This window comes from Buteo buteo, chromosome 23 (assembly GCF_964188355.1).
Source record: "Buteo buteo chromosome 23, bButBut1.hap1.1, whole genome shotgun sequence".
In the NCBI taxonomy this organism is placed as follows: domain Eukaryota; kingdom Metazoa; phylum Chordata; class Aves; order Accipitriformes; family Accipitridae; genus Buteo; species Buteo buteo.
Genome location: NC_134193.1, coordinates 17,662,212 through 17,686,809, shown reverse-complemented (window position 1 = coordinate 17,686,809; position 24,598 = coordinate 17,662,212). Strand labels below are relative to the sequence as shown.

Below are 24,598 nucleotides of genomic sequence, written 5' to 3'. Positions count from 1 at the left end.
AAGCTGCTTCCTTTGCCCTTTCTCACCCCCACCTCATCTACTGTATTGTTTATATTTTTGCGTCCATGCCCCAGAAATGGCATTAGGACTGGAAGCCTGATAACTCCTTCTGCCAAGTGTGGCTGCACCTTTTCAAACAGAGTACTTTAATCTAACAAACTGTCAGCGACAAGCCCACACACTGACAGAACGGGCTCAGGAGGCTGCCCAGCACAGAATACACAGAAAGCCACTTTGCTGATGATGAATGGCTATTGACCCTGCTTGAAAAAGAACAGACTGGTCCTTACTTCAGGTTTAGTCATACTCTCCTCTCCACCAGGACAACTTCTGTTGAGCCTAGCGTAACTGAAGAGAAAGTCCTATAACATTTGTGGATGCTTTCTCCCAAGAGAGAGGTGTGTTAGTTGAAAAGACTTATTATAAGTTACCTTTGCTGTTCTTGACTTCAGAATTTTCAGAGGGAGGATTTGTGCCTTATGTTGCTTCTGTCACAGACACCTAGTCTTTGCATTTTTCTTGAAACTTTGCAGATTTCCACACTGTCCTTAATATTTACATTTATTGCCAGACTGAGCTTTGTATAGTTTGCACTGCATGAAAACAGCCATAAGCTAGAGAGCTGCACTTAAAATGTCCTATTTTTGCTGGAAGACAAGCAAGCCTGGAAAACAGGCTTGATGACCTCATGGCTCTTCCCTCCATTGGCTCATAGAAATGTTGAGTCTAAAGAAACTGAATGCTTCTGCAGCAAATGCTTTAAAGAGTGATTTTAACAAAAACCCTCTGGGAGACAAAAACAACCATAAAACCTGGCAATAAGACATGGCAGAACACCATGAAGTTTGAAGTTTGCAGGCTTTTAACTTCTGCCATAGCCTCTGAAGACAAGTTGGTATTTATCACATGAAAGACAAAACACACTCATGCAGTGGTTAGTCAGGATGCTGTCAGGCACTTAGTCACTTGCTCAAATAAGCCTTGATATTTTTCCCCCACAGAAACAACATTTAATATTTATAAAAGCAAGAATAGGACCAGCAAGACCAAGTCAACAAGAAATTTAATACACTTTCATTGCAGTGCTTCACCTGTCACAGAATGTGTATACACCATGCTTTTCAAATACACGCAAACTTAACCTCCCTGATGCAGCTGGGTAAGGGAGAACAAGACACTTACAGATTATACACTGCCAAGTGCCCAAACGGAGTAAAACTTCTGGTGAATCAGATGAGAAAAATTTAAGCAAGGCTAAGGGGAACAACCCACAAGGCACAACAATGGAAACTCCCAAGGCAAAGAGCAAAATACCTTACTAGGAAAAGGCTCACAAGGAATTCTGATACTCGAGTTTCTAGTAATGTCTACTTCACTATGGCAAGATGTAAATCCCTTAATTAGTTCATTAAACTTTCGCCAGCTTATTTCTGGCAAATTCTCCTAAATTTAGCAGCTTCTCCAATTTACTGACATCACTAAATATTAAAGGTGCCATATTATTAGTCCTAAAAAAATACCAAGTACAAATTCATTAAGGATGTAATGCAAAGTTGAAATTCACTCTAACAGGCAGAAAGGAAAAAGCTCATATCTGTACAATCAGAAAACCTGCCATATCTTCCAGTTCAGGCAGCACCTTCCTGATGCAGATGTCCATTTACCAGCTTCCAAAACAAAACCAGTTTCTTACATTTAAACCTTTAAGTGATAGTGATTTTAAGATCACTACCCACTAGTTGAAGTCCGCTTGCAACAATGACAGATTTTATGGACCCAAAGCAAAAATGCTAAGCAATTGGAAAAAAGATCTTTGTTACTAGAGATATTTCTGAGAAATTGAACTCCTTGCATGACATTTCAGACTGGATTCTACCTCAAACCTCCTTATAGCAATTTCCCAATAATGTCCGTTTCTTTCTGGGCTAACTATGAGGGCAAACAAATTCTGACTTTTTTTGCCCCCGCAATAAAAATTGTTGATTTGTTTCACCCAAGAACAGGTAAAGGAGATTTGCCAAACTGGAAAAAACTCTTAGGAACAGGCTTCTGAGCCTGTACATGAATTGCAATTATGCATGAAATGTGTAACTACTACAGAGATTAGGTTAGCTCTACACCTATTAAGGCAACAGAGTCTGTGGCAATAATAGCTGTATTCAACACTTCCAGCATGCTGAATTTCTTAGGGCAGTTTCTATTATAGATTCAGAAATGCCACTCATTTTTTAAGTCCTCAGAAAACCACTGCAAAGAAAATGACAGGGACTTAGGCTGGGCCCTTGTATTGGGTTTGCATTGCAAGGTTTTGGCAGCGAGGGAGCTATGGTGGTGGCTTCTGTGAGAAGCTGCCAGAAGCTTCCCCTATGTCTGATAGAGCCAATGCCAGCTGGCTCCAAGAGAGACCTGGCCAAGGCCAAGCCCATCAGCAATGGCTGGTAGCACCTCTGTAATTACATATTTAAGAAGGGGGAGAAAAACTTGAGCAATTGGAGCCGAAGAGAGGAGTAAGAACATGCAAGAGAAACAACTATACAGACACCAAAGTCAGTGAAGAAGGAGAGAGAGGAGGTGCTCCAGGCACTGGTGAGGCAGGCTGTCCCCCTGCAGCCCATAGAGGCCCACGGTGGACCAGATATCCACCTGCAGCACGTAGAGGACCCCACACTGGAGCAGGTGGGTGCCCGAAGGAGACTGTGACCCTGTGGGAAGCCCACGCTGGCGCAGGCTCCTGGCAAGACCTGTGGACCCATGGAGACAGGAGCCCACACTGGAGCAGGTTTGCTGGTAGGACTTGTGACCCCGTGGGGGACCCACGCTGGAGCAGTTCATGAAGAACTGCAGCCCGTGGGAAGGGCTCATGTTGGAGAAGTCCACGGAGAATCATCTCCTGTGGGAAGGACCACACTCTGGAGCAGGGGAAGAGTGAGGAGTCCTGCCCCTGAAGAGGCAGGAGCAGCAGAGATAACGTGTGATGAACTGACCGTAACAGCCATTCCCCATCCCCCTGTGCCGCTGCGGTGGGGTAGGTAGAGAATTTGAAAGTGAAGCTGTGCCTGGGAAGAAGGGAGGGGTGGGGAGAAGGTGTTTTAAGATTTGGTTTTATTTCTCATTACCCTACTCTGGTTTGATTAGTAATAAATTAAGTTAATTTTCCCCAAGTCGAGTCTGTTTTGCCCATGACAGTAATTGGTGAATGATCTCTCCCTGTCCTTATCTTGACCCATGAGCCTTTCTTTATATTTTCTCTCCACTGTCCAGCTGGGGAGGGGGAGTGATAAAGCAGCTTTGGTGGGCACCTCGCATCTAGCCAGGGTCAACCCAACACAGCCATACTTTATAATTTCTCTAGACTAACTCATGTCCTATTTCATTTGTGGTGCCTCATGGTTTAGCAGCAAGGAGTAGAACAGGGAAGAGTATTGGTAAAAATCTATCTCCTCAGCTCAGTGTTACTTAAGATAAATTTCAGCAAAGCTACAGGCTGAATGTCAAGGTAGAAGGGACCTTACACCATTCTCATTTATATTCTGTAGATTGGTAGCTCATTTTTGTTGTTGGTTTGGTTGGTTGGGGTTTTTTTAAATATGAAGCATTAATGACAATCTGTAAGGCTTGTGGGTGTTCAGCAACATATATTAAACACAAAAGCTTTTTTACTCGATATTTTTATGGGCATCTTTTTGCCCCATGAAAAGCTTTACCAGCTTATTCCACACTGTTGCAATATCCAGCTCAGAGGCTCCTATGCATATCACAAATCTCTTTGTTAGTTTAACACACACCAAATAGGCACCTCATCTTTAAATATGTGGGTAGATCCTAATCTTTTTCAAGGAAGGGTTTAGAGAGATTTAAGTAAGCTGTTTTTAAACATCACTTTTCACAAGTCAAGTGAAGAGGTAAAAAAAAAAAAGGGGGGGGTTCTTACACAGCTTCCATCTCCAAGTCATCCTCATCATCTTGAGAAAGCTGTAGATAAGGGTTGTCTGATGCTGGACGGAACTTGTACCCAGTGAGGACAAAAAACACAAGTGTGGCCATTTCATCCAGCAGCTGCAAGTAAAAACACAAGATTGAAGTTCAGTCCTGTAATCCTTCATGGTCATGAAACATTTCTGCTCATTCATAAGGTTCAAGGTTTAATGGCCAAGAAGCCTGTGCCATAGCAGAAATAACAAAGCAATTCCTGTCCTGTTATCATTAATCCCAGGCTAAAGGCTGTCAAGCCCTTTGTTCTTTCAGCTTTCCCTGTCACTTTAAATAGTTACAGTTCTAGCCATCACTTCAGTGCTTTTAAATAACTACAGCAAGACTTGGCTTTTAAATGAGGGGGGGCAGGGTGGAATCGTCCCTACGTTGTTTGGTATTTTCAACAGTTAATGTATTCCAAAGACTCCCTGCACAGTTACTTGGATTATATGTTAAGAAACCAAGTATTTAAAAGTCACTAGGCAAATAAAGCCTGTAGATGGAAGAGCAAAATCCTATTTCACTGGCTCCCTGGGGCCTCAATTACACAGGGCAAACCTGACCAATTTTTTTCTCCTTTGTATGTTCTTGATTAATTTCCTTCAGACATTTTTAAATTGAAAGACTAAAAAAATCAATAATGCAATTACTTTCAGACATCTCATGTATAATCCAGCAGCCGTGCTGGACAAACATAAAACTAAAAATATATTCCTGCCGCCCCAGGCACACCAGTGATAAAAATCAGGATGAGACAGGGTGCAGCACTGTGCTTTGAGATGTTCTACTACAATATGAGGAACAACGTATGGATCTATTTCTTTTTGGTGCAGTTATATTTAAAGAAGAATAGGAAAAAGAAAATAATATCAAGGAATGGATGTATTTTTCCTTTGCTGGCAAATACCTGGTACAGCCATTTCCACTGGAATGGAACAGCAATCTTTATGAGAATTGCAATGATCCGTGTGAAGTAAATGTAACACACAATCTGGGAAGGAAAAGGAGAAAGCATGATGAGAACAATAGCACCATCCTTACAGAACCTCTTCTTCCAGAGAAATAGCTCAAGCAATTCACAGACAACTCACTACATCAGACTAGCCTTATTATGCTCCTTGATAAACATGGAAGATATAGGCTGAGGGCTCTACTGCCTGTTGAACATCCAAACGACTCAAGCTATTGCTAACATATTTAAGTTACAGCAGGAAACACTTTAAGTATTAGGATTTTGTAGAACTTGAAGAATCACAATTGTAATTTATTATTCTTACCACCTATAAGAGTCTGAAATGAGGCTCTTGGAAATCATTAAGAATCCTATGCTCTCCTGGGAGGTATGCTCATGGCTCCCACTGACTTAATCAGAAACTGCACACATGCATCTCAAGGCACCATTTGGTCCCAAGTTTAATTTTTAGCAAGTTTACTGTATGTTATTCAAGCCCATCAATACAACTGGCAGCTCAAGCTGTCTCCAGAGGAAATCAGTAAGTGTTACAAATAGCTGGAACCAATTTAAAGATAGATAGAAGGATGCAACCACTAGGAAAAAAAGGGAACTTGCTTTGAGGATTGTAACCCAGTTGACAAAGATGCCAAAGCACAGCACTGCCACAGAACTAGGAACATCTCCACCACATCCATCAGCTATAGTAGCTTCCAACAAGTAATCCATCAAAAGGCTTGAATTGCTTCTAAGTGCTCTGTATGCATGCATACAGGTGTTTTACTTACCATAACATAGTAATGTCTGAAAAGCTTCAGCTTTGCTAGGTTAATGGCAGCTATCAAGAGAACACAAAAAGTCCATCAGAAAATTGTTACAATGACAGAGTTTCTTTTGATGCTTATCTTCAAGGTAAGTAAGTGGTCAAAACCAGGACTCAGGTAATCCCAGACTAGAAGGGTTTGTCCCACACCCCACTGGGCACTCTGAGGAGTGCCAGTCTGGCTTATCTACATACTGGACAACTCTTAAGTTGTGGTGAATTCCCTCTTAAAAAGGCAACTCAATGAGATCACTTTTACACCAGCTTTTATATGCACACACTCTGCAATACAGAACCTTCCTCTAATGCTTACCTGTATAAAGTCAACTACATACTGTCACCTCAATCCTGCCAGAAGGGCCACGTGCCCTCTGACAATGTCTCCTAGAAAAGTCCTATCTTTTCTAGAGTACTTCCTGACCTGCTCTGTGCCTTCAGCTTACCTGAGTGACTTTGAGGTAATCACAGCTCTGGGAATGACTGCATCTTGTTGAACAGCAGCAGAAATATTGTAACATATAAGTAGCATGCTCTAGCATTCATGGCTCAGTCATAACTTAAGTGAAATGGGAAGTCATACTAAATAGTTCTCATCGCAAATGCACGTGTTTCAGTCACAAACTGTGTAAGCTAAGGCCCCAGGCTAACCTGCACTTATTGGACAAATCACATCAGCTCTTGAGGAATAGAGCAGATATTCATGCGAATGAGCAGAGGTCAACAACAGATGGAACAGCTGTCAACTCTGGTTTGAGAGTCAGGTTTTACCGGTGCAGCAGGATTACAAATACAGACTCTTGGTGCTTTTGTGACAACAGGAGAGGCAAAGAGTCCAAGATAATGTTGACAGCATACAGAGATGCAATTTAGAGCCACTGAACACAAGATGCCAGTTAGAAAAGTAGAGACACATATATACTGGTATTCCCAAGCTCTCTCCTTACAATTTTTTTTATCAGATGCACAAGTGCAACACGTTGTGTTTAAGTTCACCTGCACTTCCTCACAAAAATAATCCACTGCAAAAAGCAGATTAATAAAAGGTTGCATGTATTTGCACATAAGATTTTCTAGGTTCGCAACAGTGCAAAATACAGCATTATAAATCAGGAAGACGAGGAGTCGCAGCTACCAAAAAACTGTTTAATTTCCTGTGACAAAAATGACAAAGCTCTTCTTATGGAAAGATGTCAAATGCACCACTCAAACTGGTCTAGGTTCCCATTACATAAGCTACAGTGAAGACAGACAACATTCTGTTATAAATCTACTCTGTATAACCTAGAGATCAAGAGTCACTTTCCAAAACTTACCTTTAGCGTTCCAGGAGACCCACTGAAAGGTATGGACACCTTGAGACAGATACAAACCCTCCTCCAGCAGACATATTATGACAACAGCACCCGACTTACACAAGGCATAAACCAACTGCCAGGTAGATAAAACTAAGCTAAGAGTAGTTTTGATTTAGTGCTGGCTAGTGGCTTCTACATGGTTTCAAACTGTATGTTTAACTTTTGACAGAGTACAGGGCATGTCAGTAAGAGAAAGCAGAGCCAGAGGTCAAGAGGAAAAAAGGAAACCTTATTTGTGAAGGAACACCAAGTTTGTTTCCATGCAGCTAAAGCCTGTACTGTGCAACACTCATGTGAACACCAGTCAGATTGGGTTGGCTTTGGGCAAGACTGTGCTCATGGGGGCAATCTTACAGCACAGTATGTCAGAGGAACATAGCTCTCGGTTTTGGGAGGATGCTCCCTTCTGGACTGCAGTATGAAACACTGAACATAGAATAGCATCTACTTTGCAATACACAGTTCTGGACTCCAGAAAGCAATGCCCCAGCTCTAGACTTGCATCTGTTGAATATCGGCAGTGAAACACAGAGCACTTCACTGGGCAACAGATGGCAAGACTTGGAACTGTTAGAACAAGAATCTATCTAAATCCTTGGTAGCTAAATCAGCCCTGAGACATTGGCTTACCTACCCCTCCCTCATTTCTGTCCCTCGCAAAAGCTGGTTTCCCCACATTTAAACAGCAAAAACTTAGGGATTTTCACAGGTCTAGTGCACTACCAGATAACCTAATATTAAAAGCTTTTCATAATACAGTTGAAGAAAGATTAAAGCACATAAATATACAGGACAAGCTCATTAAATTGTGAAGCAGGGAAGCAATATTGTCTTATTTAAAGGGGAGCTACATTAAGTGTGACCATGAGGATCATGTGATTTACCACATACCGGTTTGTACACAGAAGGATCTATTTTGAACTCAACGCATTCATCTTTAAGAACTGCCACCAACTGGTGCAATGACAGGCCATGAGAATTACCAGGCTTTGTAGCTAAAGGAACACCAACTCAACAGCTGTGATTCAAACTGCCAGGCCATCAGTGCTTTACAGTCAACAACTGAGTGAGCTGGGGAGTCATTTCTGTTGGATTCATGCAGTGCATGGGAGGAAAGGATAGTTAAGCCAGATATCTGGCTGCCAAATGAAGTGTCACAATGCCACCTCTTCCAGAGGACAGTTCAAGATCTCTCCTCGTCATAATGATAATCAATACCAAACAGTCATAGGTTAGTACATCCAGATATCTAGAATGGCTAAGAATGGAAAAGAAGGGTGAGGGGAGGAAAAAAGATAACCACTACCAAGTAGAAAGACTGAAGAGCCACCTCTGGAAGCTAGCTTGCTTATTTATCACAACTAGATGCTCTCCTCTAGCTGCCTCAACTTCAGGAATATTTCTCTCCACTATCAGATACTAAAGTCAGTATTAATGCACGTCTACAAAATTCTGCCAGTTTTTTTAAGCAGCTCAAAGTTCCAGCACACACTGTTCTGCAGAAAGTCTAAAAATCATCATTGCTTGGCATCAGCAGCCTGGAAATTGCTTTTTCACAGGCTGAATGCGCTCTAAGCAGTAACACTTGAGTCTCGCTACACTGGACACTTTCAGACTTCAATTCACCTTAGGCTGGCAGTCCAGACACTGACAGCAACACTTGCAAGGAGAGAGGCTAGGCCAGCAGCTGTCACTTACAACTTGAATCACTTGCAGCCTCAACCTGTAAAGCTGTGATAACACAGCAGCAATCACAGCATGCAGTAAAGGTTGGGTAAATTTATGTTTCAGGTATGATAACCATTCTTCAAGGAACAGTACTTAACTGCAGAGAAGAAAAAAAAAAAAAGAGACTTTCTACCAAAGGTTTTAAAAATTAATTCATACTTGTGTTCCATCTCTTTCATAGAGTAATTAAAAAGATAAAAGCTATCCTCCAAGAAAAGTTTATAACGTCTATAACTTGCTTCCCTCAGTTTCCCCTCTCTATCACCATTTACTTCAACAGCTTGTGCCTGCAATAGCCTGATCTGCATCAATCAAAACATAGCATACCACAGTATTCTGATAATCAGTCTCTTTTTCAGATTGCCCCCTGTGCCAATTTCAAATGCTGAGACACCCTGTAAGATGGGGAAAAACAAAGCCAGACCATCCACTAAAGCCTTGCACACCATCAGACAATTAATAAATCTGACCTTTGTAGAATATGTATGCAATAACAATAAGAGGACTGCAACTGAGGGCATAAGGAGCTGAAGTCCAGAGAATACAGTACACAAGGGCAAACCATAATGCATCTTGAGTGAACATGCTGAAGTACAGCTAAGATTATTTCTACAATGTTTCACATGCTATACTAACTCTGGTGCATTTGAGATGCAATCTGTGCCATTACCAAAGAGTAAATGAATTCTCCCCAAGAATGAAGGCACACATGCAGATCTAGCCCTCAAAAAGCAACTCCAGCAGTAACTCTGAGAAGTATGGCTCTATAATCTCTACAGAACTCTATTTAAAAGCATTCCTATACTAGAAGGAAGTTGTCAAGCAAACAGATGCAGTAACTCTCAGTGTCATGCCTGAGAAAATGGCACAGCCTAGTTAATCTTGAATATTCTGAAACACTTTAGCCATTTGGCACAAAAGTTCCCCACCAGGGTCAGAAGAAAGTCCAAAGTACAGGATAAGCAATATATCTCCAATATGTAATTGCTACATCAACCCTAGACAGCTACCTACGGTGCCTGGAAGTGGTACACTAGAACATAATAGGCCTATTTCATTTCTCAACATTTCCCAACTCTCCAGTGCTATCCATTGAGGTCTCGACACTTAAATCACTGATCTTTATCTCAAGGTTTGAGATGCCCATGTACTGCCTAGAGCATGTTTACCCCTGCACTACCCCCTCCTCCTCACTAGAGAGCTGCAGAGGTGTTTTAGCATAGGTCTCCACGGAGTCATCGCCTCCAGCGACTGCTGAGCTCAGCTATACGGAGAGTGTTCTGCACCACGCAGGACCAGGCTCTTTGTTCACAGCATTTTCATGGTACAGAAGCAGGAAGACACTGAAGACAGCAAATGGTTTTTCCTGACATGGTGGCGAGCATGAAAGCATTAATCATGATTTGCCCACTGCACAGCACACAGGGAATGTTGCCTGGGAGCTACACACTGCAATGTATTTCCCCTAATTCTGCTGCCAGCTATGACATGCTGCAGTGCTTCAGGAAAATAACTAAGCATTCGTGATCAGACTGCACCGAGTTTCACGTCTCTTATCACACACATAAAAACTGCAGCGGTGTTTCCAGCCCTCCATTTCTCCCTCAAACAACAGATGACATGATACACAAGAGTGGGTTATAAGACTCAAAGAGGTTAAGCAACCAAGAACTTTGAGTTTCAAACAAAAATAAGCAAGTTTACTACAATGTACTCCCTCTCTTCTTTTTCTCACGATGCAGTGGTTGAGCAGCTTTCCAGCCCAAACAATTCTAGCTCAGTTTGCTGGCTGATTTCCTTAAATCCGCAGATATTTGTAATGCAAATCTAGAAACGGACCGAGAGCACCGGCTCCCATCTGAAAGCAGATACAGTGACAGACCAAAGAGCTGCAGCTAGGCACTTGCTTAAGTCTGAAGGTGGCAATTTTAAAAGGGGAAGAAAAAAAGCTTCTAAAAATGGGATGTTTACGCCCACTGCTGTGCAAGATAAGAAGCCTGTTTAGGTCAGATATTTTGCTTTAAAGATCACCTTCAAGAGAAAGAAAGCAAACAATGAGGGAGCTCAGACTCAGCTGCATCAGTGTGCCATGCCTACTCTTTACTAGCAATCCACAGCATCTGTGCATGTAAGGTCTCCCTGGATAATTATGACTTTAGACCCATTCCTCTAGCCTTCCCACTTTAGAAGAATCATCTTTTTAAAAAAAAAAGCAAGTTTAAAAGACCATTAGCTAGTGACTCCAAATCATTGCTACTTTCCATAAGCCTTTTTAATAATTGTACATTGCTAATACAGATGCCTATGGCAAGCACAGCTGTTATAGATTAAAACACTAGTAGTCCAACCAGCCTCCTTCTTAATTTCTAGTCTAGTCACGCTGCAGTCGTAGCTGCACTTGACCCAAGGGAGTGCTATCTAATAAACAGGTTGTGAAGTAGCTGGAAGAGGACAAGACAGACAGACAGTCAGGAAATACCACCAGGATACTGAGCCATGAAGTCCCAGAGTTGTTAGTTCTAATAGACACAAGGAAGCAAAAATAATTTACCTTCGGTCTTTCTCACCAGCAAGAAGGTCACCAGAAGACTCAGCACCAGGAAAAACAGCTATTGAATTTATAGTATATAATTTCCCAAGACACCCTACAAGTTAATGAAGTCTGTGTGAGAGAAGAGGGAAAGCAGCCTTTGAGGTAATACTAGACAATAAATCCTAGCAAGCAATAGGCAGTCCAACTAGAACTGTCTGCACAAGATTCAGTCAGCTCTAACCACAGGACAGGCAGCGCAGCAGTTAAACTGCATATGAAAGATCTGGTAGTTTTCACCACTTCAGGAAAAAACTATGTTCATCTGCAGGAAAAAAAAAAAAAAGCTAGTTATTTTAGAGTTTATGGTCCTATTTTTCTTGTGAGAGGCTAAGACACTGTGCAGCACCTCTGCAGCAGAACAGGGCCTCTGAGGGAAGCCTACAGAGTTAAGAGCATGTGGTTCTAGTCAAAACTATTCATTTATAAGCCTAACAGGAATGATTTTACCTTATTACAGTGCAACCATATCACTTTTGGTTTTCTCAACCAGGTACACTAGCAGCATGACATCATTAGGTAACATTCTGCTTCTGGCATCACGTTGCCATTCTCTTGCTCCCCATGGGCTTCTATCAACAGCCTCTAAATACTCTAACCACGCTGTATTTCACAAGTGAGTCCCAGCACTGTGCCTGTCCTGGCCACAATCTGGTGCTTACGTCTTCCCTGAAATTTTTTTCCTTAGCTTCTTTTATTATTAGCATAGCATAACACAGTTGCTAAGTCCCTCTCAACACACAATTATTGAACTTGCAGGATCTGCACAACCAGATGGCAACGTCAGCAGGTAAAGCATGGTAACAGCAGGAGGTGATCCACAAGCAACCTTCATGATAAAGAGCACCATTATCCGTGGAGAACACCACAAAACAGAGGACTAAGAACAGTCCTTAGGGGCTACTGTGCATAGCACTGACTAGCTATAAAGATACAACCAGTTATTCTCAGATCAGTGTTTTCTTTTACCTCCATTATATAGTACAATGCATCCTTCAGAACTGCTTGGTTTTACTCAGATCTGGATTCTACCCATTACGATGAACAGTGGACAGGTCCAGTCTCTATGCTGAACATCCTTGATGTTGGCCACCTCACTTTTCTCCTTCACTCAATACGTTCTGAAGTTAAGCAAACTCCATAGCACCATCTTGTGATAAGAACCATCAAGTGCAAGGTAGGCACGGGGTGATCACCTGAGGCCACACAGAGCTAGAGGTTTTGGGTCTCCGTTCCTTGCACTTGCTGCAGAGGGCTCAGCGTCAGAATAGTCAGACTCCATTGCCACCCAGCAGTTCTGCCTTAGTTACAGGAAAGCTGACCTCTATTTGCAGTCACACGCGGTGGCTTCAGCTAAGAAGCAGGCCTTACATATGTGAAGTCCTCAGTTCAGAAGACAGGGACTGCTTCAAGGAACATCTACACTTAAGCAGACTTTTTAACAGTAAGAGCATAAATACTCCAGAACATACACTCAGTGGACAAGGTAAAATAAATTCATCAGTGAATGTCACTGAACACGTGTGAACAACACTTATGAGAAAGTCACCAATAACGTCCATGTTATATTATCAACACTAACCTCTTTTACGTTGGCTTCTATTAAAAATCAATATTTTTCCCCTTTTAGGTTGGGGGTGGTGGGGTGTGTATAGTTTTGTTTATTTTTTTTAACAGCTTGGAATCTCAAAAAAATGCTGGGCTCATCTTCAGTATTGTTTCAATTTAACAGATGGCAAGAAAAGGCCTAATCTGTGGTCTGCACAGAGCTGAGTTCAGTACCCAGCCTTACACCTCACCTACTAGACTACAGAAGCAATCTGCACTGAAATGCAAGTGTCTCAGGGGAAGTCAAGGGAATGGCTGGAGTTAAGTATCCAGACTGAGGAGGCTATGTCCAGAAAGGAGAGACAAGAGTTAAAGGATAAGACTGGGTTGAAAGGATGTTGCCAACAAAAGACCTTCTACAAATAAAGCTTTCAAGAAGAGTAAGACATCAAATGACAGAATACTGAAATGGCTGCTGGCTTCCAAGGAAGCCAGTGCTATACTCCACGGCTTGCATTTACAGCCAACTGAGGAACTAATTCAGAAGAATTGAACAGATATGGCAGGAAAAGCACACGCTACAGAAGCCGTATTTGGGTTGGATTTCCATCTATCATCTCATTTTCACTGCTACAATAAACATAACTCGACTTTACACAAGCAGTCCTTTAAGCTGCTGTACAAACATGGGCAAGTCAAGAACTGTGTTACATTGAATGCCAATTCATGTTTTGTTTCATAATGAGGTTTGTTCCCTATTCTGGCAGGAACAGATTTCTGCAGAAATTGAAATAAGGGGGTCTATTTTGACTAATAGTCAGCAATTCTGGAATTCATTTCTAGTTCTGCTTCTGAAGACTCGAGTCTGAGAAAAGACTGCAAATCTGTCAAGACAATTTGCTCTAGATGTCATGTCCAGCTCAAGCACAGAGCTGTGCAAGTACCAGAGAATGAGTTCCACATATGAGTTCTGATATTCAAAGCAATACATGAAAAAGGTAATTTTCCAGAAGTTATTCCCAGGAACCCACCAAGGAAAAGCAGCAGTGTGACAATAACATAGTGTAGCTTTATAGTTTTAGTTTACATACTTTAAATCAGCATCATGCGTTTGAAATTCTGGCATTATCTTATGGCACGTAGCATAAAACAGAAAAAAATTACAGATTACTTGCCTTTCCCATCTGTTGCTGAAGCCTCCTGCAAATGTCTTATTGACCTGAATAAAAATAATAATAATAAAAAAGTAGATTAGCTATAACTTTTGCACTCTCTTTTCACTGCAGCCCTCTAGAACTCTGAAAAGTTTTGTTAGCTCCTTATGGCTGGGCTATGTTCATAATTAACTGCACTTAGCATGCTTGGCACTGCATATATTTTACCATCTCCCCGGTTCAGGCAGTTAGTTCGAGTATCTGTATCTCCTTGTGATTAAGCAAGCCGATTGCTAAAGCCTACTTCAGCCTACAGAAAGGTTTGTGGGAAGGAGGGAGCAGTGAGAAACTGAGGCATTTTCCAGCATAATGCTTTCCACTTGTACAATTAAGCTGAGCTGCTATTCAGAGTACTGCCAAGCATTTGGCATCTTACTGCTGTTTTAAGCTCTTCTCATTTAAATAGTTGATTACAGCTTACATGTCTACATAGGCAACTTATGTAACAGAAGCTACCCTGCAGGAATGTAAATTCAAGGGCCAAGTCTTAGTCACCTTGCTCACGTGAGTTATTCCACCAGCTGCAGTGACACTACCCAGATGAAAAAGGGGCAGGAGTTTATGCCCTGGGCTTCACTGCCAGTTTATGTTGGTACCATGACAATGCAGGAACACTGGCTGCACACTGTAAACAGTTACAGGGCAGTTCACCCAAATGCATTTGTTCTTCAGATACAGTTCCTTTATGGAAAGCAAGTTTTCTACCAGCATATCACTAGGTAGGACATATGGATTCTAGCATTAGGTAGTAAGAGCTGCGACTGTAAAAGTCACCTTTATCATACAAAACCAGAGTCTCTCTACAATTAATATTCCTGCAGTTTTATTTACCATACCCAAATGTTCTCAACCTCAGAAGAGCTGCAGCATTTTGACAGGAGTAGGGGAAGGGACAAGTGGGTAGTGGAAATTTCTTGGAAGACATTTCCCAGCCTTGGCAGAAGGCCACTAAGACTGTGTAGGGTTTTGCCCTTACACAGAGGACAATTGGGAAGGTAAGGACAACTGAAACCCACCCTCACAAGCCAAGCTGAAGCTTAGTCCCATCTACTGAGCAACACGTATGTGTGTCTTTACACACACAGGTGTGCACGCACTTACAAAATGGTTCTCTGAAACTCAAAGAGTTACACACTCTAGAGTGATGACACTTTTACTAGACAGACATTTATATTCACTCTGCATTTCAAAAAAATACTGGAGAAAAATAAGAATATTCTGTGTTTACTAACTAAGGAGCCAGAAGCTCCTTCATATCCTTTTAAATCCAGCTGTTTATCCAATTAAGACTAAAATGAATTTAGAAGATCAACGTTCTAACTGGCAAGAAGCAACAATAGTGTTTATCTGAATTATCTGTGTTTTGGTTGAGTTTTATATAACCAACATTATTCCTCGCCAAGCAGAGTGGAAGGAAGGGCAGGGAAATGCTCCCTGTGGGATTATTTCTTCTAAACAGTCAAGTAAAAATACAGTGACTTTGCTTGAAGGCAGCACTGATCTCAGACAGCACTATTGTTTTAGAATTTAGCAGCCTAGTTTCCAACCTAAGTCAGTAAAGCAAAACCTTGTTTCTCAATGTAAGAGAATCAGCACTTCAGCAAAATTCCAAGTTTCAAAAGCACCTATAGCCTGCACTATGCTGGTCACACTTAAATCACCACCCACCTTACCTTATCCCCACGTTAACATCCCCAAAACAAGTATCTTCCACAACACAAGATTGAAGTGTTAAGACTGATAACAGTTTAAAAAAAGTTAACATAACACTTGACTCCAAAGGACTGACATTTCTTTGCTTTGGCAGTATCTTTAGCTCTAACCAGCAGTCAATACCCATTAGTCCAGAAGGAGCTCAAGTCATCAGGGCTCAGAAGCCACACAACACATACAGTGACTCACCATACCACAGGAAATAGGATGGCTCCACAACACAGCAAGTCTACCAGGAAGAGGATTTCTTTCCACAGTCCATACTCAGTTGTCCCCTCTTCTGTTGACTCTATGATAATGTATGCCACATTTGCCAGTACCTACAGGACAAAACATGCTTAAAGGTTTCAGAAGCTTTCCAAGGAGATACTAGATGTGGGCTGCCAGTTCAGCAAAAGCTGTCCCACAGTTGCAGAAAGAGCCCATTCAGTAACATCAACAATTCTTCTGCAGCTCCATGTCAAGGAAGCCACACGTTCAGCAGCATCTTCACAGGATTTACAGAAATAAAACTTACTGGAACTTATTTCTGCTGACATTCAGAAAGTAGTCCTTTTTGTTACATACTACGCTGAATCTACTGTATCAGTAGAGATAACATGAGCAAAATCTATTTATTAAAAATACAGAAACAGGACTCTCTGTACACACATATAGCAAACAGTTTAAACACATTATTCTAGATTAAGCCAATAATTCAAACTGGTCATTGACCATGTTTTGTTCTCCATACCCAAGCTCTAGAAGAGCCTCAAACACTAATTATATACTTCTGGTTTTGCAGCTGGGTAAGGGATTCCATCTTGAAAGGCTGTTCTATCTACAACAAATAGAAGTACTGCCCTCCTATTTACTTCAGTTCCTGGAGTAGGACACAAGCACTGATCACTCTGAACACACTGGGAAAGTTTCCCTCAGACCCAACAGACCTACAAGTCTCAGTTTTCTCCTTTTTTTTCTTAAGCCCATTCAGCAAGCATTTCAGAAATGACAACTTTAATTTAATTTCTCTGCTTAATAGTTTAGTACTGTTTTGCAGCCCAAGTTTTGCCCCGGCATGAATATACCTACCTTATAGCTAGTTGCTAATTTGCTGACACTATTTGATCACCACTATCTCATACTCAATACAGGGAAAAAGCAGGGAAAGTTACAGAAGTAACTTCTGACCCAAGAAATTCCAGCTCAACTTCCACTGTAACCTACAGGCTTATACAAGCATTAACTATGCAGTATTTTGTGAAGGATTCACAGCCTTTTACAGTTCACAAAAGCAGCTCTCCCACAAGATAGTAAGTATTGACACAGCTCAGTCCTCACCTGAAGTGGGATGACAATCATGAAAATTTTTTTGTCTTTATCTGACAGGATGTGTTTAATGAAAGCCCAGCCTGTACCAATAAGGGCAATGGTGATGAACAAAAGCGCACCCTTCAGTCTGAAAGAAACAGACACGACAGTGAGAGACTTTATTTTACCACATTTCCTCTTCTGCCCAGGTTCTCGCCTACAATCAGTAAAGCCACAAACCCAAACAAATGCCTTGCTATTCATAGTTTTGGCAAGTGCTTATCCTACAACAGCGAAACAGATGTACTTTCTTACAACTGTGTATCACAGCAATATTACGCTTCATTCACAATTGTCAATACGTGCAATCTTTTCCTGGGGGAGTCATCCATTCACCATCGTGAACATGAGAAAACACTGGCAGCTGTACCCTCTTACCATTCACACCAAGGGCAAATTAGATACTTGAATATTAGTATGAACAAAGCAAAGCAAAGCATTTCTTCTCCTTTTACTCCTCCACCCAGATAAGTGCCAATTCTCTGCAGCTGCCCTCTGTAAGTAGAGCTTTCCCCTTCACACAGGGCTGATTGTTGTCTTGTCATTCAGACCGTAGGACTAAAGAATCAGCAATTTTCTAGTTTTCTCAGGAGGGGGGCAGCCCCACAGAGAATTCAATTCCATTGTTTGAATCTATCACATTAATCTTCTGACATACTTACAGGTGAGTGATGTAATAAACAACAGCCCAGCCTTCCATAGGAAATCCCTGAGAAGAAATGTAGTAATAGTCGATCTGGAAGCAGAAAATACAGTATGTTACTTTACAAGCTGCTCATCAGCACCCCACCCATGTCTATAAAATAGGTCTGCTTGACAGCCACTTCCAGTTTCATTTTCCAATCAGTGTGTACAAACTCAGCTCTGTTACATCTTAGACATTACCTCCTCCCAACATGTTCTAGTTTTATTTAGCAACAATAAGGTCATTTCCATTTGCTGTATTTCCTAAATGTTAGTGGATATATCTCATACAATCATGTATTCCCACACAGCTCCCACACTTAACTATAGGTAAACAATTGCATTTGTAACCTATTTATTCTTTCATTGTTCAAGTTCAGTTGCATTAGGTGACTAGAGGCTTTGTAGTTTCACTGGAAACCAGATTCAACTCATTAGACTTGCAAAAATGTTTGCAGCAGTTATCCTATCATGAAGGTGACGATCATGGCTGGCACAAACACTGAAGGATGAAACGCTTGCCATTACCTTTGTTTATGACATCTTTCTGTTGGGAAGGCAAAGTCAATACAATCCAATGGAGACTATGTATTGAAAGCGTTAAAGCTTGTAAGATTAGATCTGTTACAGTACACCATACTACTCCATCTGAAGTAGTGCCTTTGAATTTTACCAACACTCACCAAGGTTTCCATTTATTAACATTTATTGCAAGCCACGTAGCTGAAGCAGCACCATAGCTCAAGCTTTCAGGCCAGCCTCAGACGGCCAAAACATTAGAATTCATGGAACTCATTCAACCCTCTACATGCTTGCTGCTTCACCACTTCAGGCCATGATCTCAATTGTATTTAAAGTCAGAATTTGCTGATGAAAACTGAATCGCTTCTACCAAACAGCTGCAGTTCAGTTCCAATGCTTCAATATGAAGGACGCTTCTCTCTTCCTCCTGTTCTCCCTCCTCTCCCCCCAGCAGATTTCTCTAACAGCATGCCCTGGATTCTACTTCCTAGTTGAACAGCTTAAGACAGAGACGTCATACGTACCGCATGGAAGACTAAGGACAGAGATTTTGTGAAAGGGAGGGCTGCCATTAGCCAGTGAATCTTAAAGACATCATTTCTGGGAAGAAAAAAAGGAAGGAAGAGCATCAATTAAAAGCCAGCAGTAAAAATTTCAGTTCCCAAGGGTATTTCTTTAAAACCTATAAACGTCAAACAGTAACTCCTACGCTGAGTCAACTATCAGTGTAAAAGGATTCCCTTTAATCCTGCAGTCCAAGTTTTTGCAACATCCTGAACAACATTTCAACTACATGTTCTACAGCTCTGATTTTTAATACTTGGGTTAATTAAAAATAGTAATTCATAGGAACATCTTGCATACATAGATCATAACTGTTAGAAAATTTGCTAAACATAATTCAAACGTGTATCACTCCACCCTTCACCCCCAAGTCACTATACCACACTGCCAAGTGAACTCCAGACTACCAAATAATCTGATCACCAAGTGAACTTCAGACTAAGTCAGAAGAAAAGCCAAAATGGAACCACAGGTGCTCCTGGCTTCTGCTGCTATGCTTTAACTATTAAGAAGAGTGGTCTTCAGCGAGGAATTCCTACTACTTTCTATTACAATCAAAATGCTTATGGCTCTCCACTGCCATAAGCTGCCATTCCTCATTTGAAAAAGAAAATTTGGTCCAGTTTTTTGTTAGTTATTTTTAACTAGTGCTCTCCTTTTGTCATCAGCTACAGGAATTTCTTGTTTATTTGTTGCCAGAATATATCTTAACATGTACACTACATGAAGAATTTCTTAATGTAAGGACTTGATAACTTTAGAACAATGGTCTGCAACAACGACACTGACAGAAGTAACTGTGTTCAACTATAAAGTGTATGTATTAGGCATACAATATTGATCCAGATTTGGAGTTTTAAGTGATTAAATTTGACTGTGAATTGGGTATTAAAGGAGGAGGAATAAAAAAAAAAAATCAAACAAGGTAGACCCATACTTGTCACTGACACCGAACTAGTCCACCTACCTGCGTTTACGAAGTATGTGGATCCATACGGTCCCAGACAGGAAGAAGAAGATAGCCATGGAAATATAAAGTTTGGGCAGTGGGATCTCACCAGCTGAGAGGTAGCTTTCAGGATTCTTCTCCGTAATTTCTATCTGAATATTAAAGGTGTGTTATGTGTACAGTTGAAGAAACATTTTGTTAAAGCACTGAGTTAACAATTACAGTTCACAATCAAATTTGCTCATTTAGAATTAGCTTTTCTGAAGCAGTGACTGTTATGAGACTCAAAGAAAAAATAAAAGCAATTCTTCATCCTCAAGAATCTCAAAACGGTTTGCAAAATTATACCCACAACAATAATTTCCTTGAAAAGCAGAAAAGGACAGAGGTTCCTTCCAGTGCTCCAGTTATGCAGCATAATTCAGAAAGACCAAGTAATTTTCCCAAAGAACAGTTGTTCTTTATACCAAATTTCACGGAGTTTGCCCATCTGATTCAGAAACAGTATCTACAACCTTGCATAAAGAAGCAGGGGTTTTAACACAGTCCCAATTTTAGGTGTGGAAAGAGTCATACATAGCTGAAAAACTCACTCTTAGGTTTACTAGAGTGGATTTCTTCACCTGTCAAGAGAAAGGAAGCACTCTCCTGCAAGCCTATCATCCTGTGACTGAGAAAACAAAAGCTTTATTTAACATCCTATTTATGCCCCTCAATGGCTTAGTTATATGTGCTAGGACTTCACTAAAATAATGCATCAAGACTAGTTCGAAGTACTGAAACTCCTACATCTCAGTACAGCCAAGCAGGTTAGTTATCCAGGTTTTCTTCTCTTTCTAATTTCTTCAGTGGGTCAAAGCAACAAACAGCAATTCAAAAACTTGGTCTTCTAAACATACAACTTCAGAAGCAGATTTAAAGTAGTCTAGCCTGAGTTAAGTTAGGGCTGCTAAGTTTTATCACGTGCATGTTTCCTTGCAGTAGCATCAGCACAGCCATGTAAAAAACAGTTCAAGGGTCTGATCTGGCTGAGAGCTACCTCAGTCAGTGACAAGATTCATTACAGAATAGCTCACTATACACCAGCATGGATGCCAGCATGAGCATAAGAAAGAGAAAAAAGGGAAAGCCTGAGTTGTGATAATGCATTCTGGCTCAAAAGGGCATAGGACCAATCCCTTGGATGTTAGAAGTGATAAGACATTTGCTATAACATATTGCCTTCAAGATGTACATCTAACAGTGTAAAAACACATCTTTAATTAGGCCAGAAAAAGCAAAGACACTGAATTCACAAATACCAACAATTTAGATTGCAGCAATAGCCTTAATATCTGCAATTGTGTATAGAAAAAAAAGTGATTTTTGAGCACAGCAAAACACGAACAGCTGTTTTAGCTCCCATCTCATTACAGCATCTAGTCACAACTGTGTAGACTGAACACAGCCCACACACAGTCGTCAGATTTCCAGACATTTCTCCAAAACTAGTATTTTAATCTTCTTACTGTAGTTGCTTCCTTCAGAAATGCCACTACAGAGATTAAATGCACAACTCTGAATCACTTCCCATCCCATATATGCACTCATGTACAGCGTGTGCTTGGTATACAAGCTAGAATTGAAAGCTGTGTATTTCAGTCTAAGTGAATGAATTAATTATACATTAGAAGCTATACTCACATCAAGACTAAATAGTCGCTGATCATTAGTCGGCCCATCACTGCCAACACATTTATGGAAATATAGGCTGTAGAGACCTTCTTGGTTATCAGAGCTGATGTTAAAAAAAAACTGAAAATAAGGAATAGGAAAGTCAGCATTCTTCTCATTCACAAAAGGGTTGCCCTGGTAAGAAGCCATCTCTGCTGAAGCATGAAAAAAGTCAGTCATTTAGGGTCTGTTGGTTCCTTTCAGCCAAGCATACTGTTCTGAGGATACCAGCGCATCTGCAAGTTTCAACAGAATTCCAAATGCAAAATCATTGCACCTATCCATGATTACACACTCTGGTAATCTAAGACCTTTATCAAAGACCTTTAGGCATCGGTGTTTAACTTACTTCACGACAGAGAAAAGATAACAAGAAGTGTCGTATATTTAACAACGTGAAGCATAAAATTTTGATCATACTCGCCCTAAAGCATAAACAGCTATTCTGTTCCTCCCCCGACCATACAAACTGTGATAGCTATGGAAATGAGATTTGTGTCACATAACAATTTTAAATGTGTTTGTTTGTAGTACCCAACAATCACAAGTCAACCAGGGTGCTCAAACAAAGTATTAATCTGGTTTCATACAGAATATCTTCCTCCTAAGTGAATCATCAGTCAGGTCACGGTTATTTGTTGTTAGAAATCTGTATGCACTAGTTGTGCCACAGTAAATTTTAATATGCCGAGGCTCACAGACTAAGATATTTAGAAGAACTGCATCACACCAAAGACAGTTTGAAACAGCTCCCACTCCTTATGAAGACAGAGATTTCCAGCACTCACTCTTAACATGAGTCCACTCAGACTTACTGAGCTATCAGACAGGCATCTATACCAGACTTTTACTTTTCACAAAGTAGTACAGTGAAGGAACTGCCCGCACACATTAAAACTAGACACTGACAGACACCCTACCTGAAAAGAAAAAGTTCCTCTGTCATTGTGAACAGGATGTTCTTGTTCCACTATGCTCTGGGAAAAGGAAAAGAGACTCTTAGATTTTTTTTAAGCTGGTAACTACCCCATTTGGCTACATCATACAGATAAGCAAAACTGCATTCTGTATATTTACTTTGGAGGCTGTGAGCAATAGAAAATAATACTCTCCACTTCCTGGCTATGCTTATACTAGAATATTCCCCCAGGTTCTTTCTGAAAGAGAGCAGCAGATAGTTTCTTACCTGGGAGGATGTTGTACTTCGTTTGGACTTCTTATCTAGAGATAAAAGTATTAATGGTACATTTAGTGTTTGCATTAGACATCCTCATGACTACCACCTTTTACACATTGCCAATACGTTACTCAAATCTTCCTATACTCACCTGTGCGGCAGTTTCCTAGATAATCATTAACAGAGATTCTTTCCCAGTCTCTCCTTACTCTCCTGGGAGCCCTCCCACAAGTACATGCATTCTGAATGCATCCTCAAATGCTAGGATAGGCTTCTCTACTATTACACCTTCTATGAAAGCCCACCCAAGAAATCTTTCCAACCCTCCAATTACAGGGAGGCAGGAGGCAGATGACCTATACCAGCTGCAGGCTACAGCCTTGTTTCATACAGTCTACAGCTATGACTTTTAGTGTTATGACTGAGTACTGTTAATCTCACTGACTAATATCTCACTGACTAATCTTAACCTGGACATTAATACACAGCCTGACAAACATACAGAAGTTCTAATTAGCCCCAGGGGAGGAAAAAAAGTTCTCAGCTCTCTACTACGCAAGGCCCCAGTAAAAACACAAACAAACAAAAACCAAACAAAAACCAAAAGCATAGGTGACCTGCCAAATCAGTATCTGTTCTGAACTTGAGAAACTTAAATTGCCAGGAGACTTCAACAGAGCAGCATGTCAAGTTCACAGTTTCACTCCACTCCCATAAGAAGCTTTTCAAACATAAGGTCATCCCACTCTGCCTGGAAGCAAAAGTTCAAGACTTAAGCTTTGCTTTTGGCTCCCACACCTCAGTGCACTGTCAATGTGCACGTTAGACTTTTTAATGCAAGAAAAAGCAAAACTAGAGCCGTCAGATCAATTCTCTTCAGTGCCACCCAGCTTCAGTTCTTGACTTGTTAGAACAGCTATGCAAAGTTTTCAATGATATCAAAGCTTGTGAACATGACAGGCCAAGACAGACACAGACTACTTCAGATCAGACTGCTCAGCAGTCTGATCTGAAGTCTAAACTCTTCCAGGGAGGGATAACATGACCTGTTTAGAGCTAATCCCATCAGAGCAGAGATTTTAAAATTGTTTCGTCTGCTGGTCTGGAAGCCAGACAAAGATTTGTGCCTCCAAGAAAGATTACTGGTATAGTTACTTCTCCATCCCCATACCTTCTAAGTGACAGACTAGATTTCAACTCTTTAGATACATAACTACAAACTCATATAAAAGTTGGCTGGAAAGGACCTGTGGAGGTATTTAATCCAACTTCTGATTCAAAGCATGCCTAGCGTCAATACTATATCACATTGGTCCTGGTTTTGTTTGGTCGTGTTTTAAACCTCAAAGGATGGAGGTTCTACAACTTCCACAAATGGTCTGCTACAATGCTGGAATACCTACCTAGGAAAGTCTTATTTTCCCTCCTAACATCCAACCTGAGACACTAAAGACTTAATAAGGGGGAACAGCCACAGGTTACATTGTATGCCACTACTACAAATAGCTTGGCATCATTGTCCTTCTAACCTTCCTTCAACTAGTTGGTGGTGGCTACCAAATTCTCCCTTACCCTTCTTTTTGCCAGACAAAAGACAATCAAGCACCTCAACCCCTCCTCACAGGTACTGTAGGTCTCCAACAGTCACATTAGGTCTCTGCTGGATCAATGGAACTGGTTAACACAAATCACTGAGCAGGAGAGACTCCAGCCCAAAAGGTAGCTCTACGCACAGGTTTACACA

General features: G+C 41.0%; 1 protein-coding gene across 2 annotated transcripts in view; it reads right to left on the bottom strand.

Annotated features, from left to right (window-relative positions):
* GPR107 (G protein-coupled receptor 107) overlaps window positions 1–24,598 on the bottom strand; it is a 40,790-nt gene that overhangs the window by 8,646 nt on the left and 7,546 nt on the right. The window contains exons 2-14 of one of the 2 annotated variants that reach the window (XM_075055654.1): window positions 23,472–23,605; window positions 22,864–22,898; window positions 22,598–22,654; window positions 21,648–21,758; window positions 19,983–20,116; window positions 18,976–19,051; window positions 17,908–17,981; window positions 17,216–17,333; window positions 16,085–16,215; window positions 14,144–14,187; window positions 5,713–5,762; window positions 4,880–4,963; window positions 3,932–4,056 (exon numbers count right to left, since the gene is read on the bottom strand). In XM_075055654.1, coding sequence (XP_074911755.1) covers window positions 3,932–4,056; window positions 4,880–4,963; window positions 5,713–5,762; window positions 14,144–14,187; window positions 16,085–16,215; window positions 17,216–17,333; window positions 17,908–17,981; window positions 18,976–19,051; window positions 19,983–20,116; window positions 21,648–21,758; window positions 22,598–22,654; window positions 22,864–22,898; window positions 23,472–23,595 — 1,163 coding nt within the window. In that variant the 5' untranslated portion in view covers window positions 23,596–23,605. The remainder of the gene's footprint in view (window positions 1–3,931; window positions 4,057–4,879; window positions 4,964–5,712; window positions 5,763–14,143; window positions 14,188–16,084; window positions 16,216–17,215; window positions 17,334–17,907; window positions 17,982–18,975; window positions 19,052–19,982; window positions 20,117–21,647; window positions 21,759–22,597; window positions 22,655–22,863; window positions 22,899–23,471; window positions 23,606–24,598) is intronic. The other variant, XM_075055653.1, reaches the window with a different exon arrangement.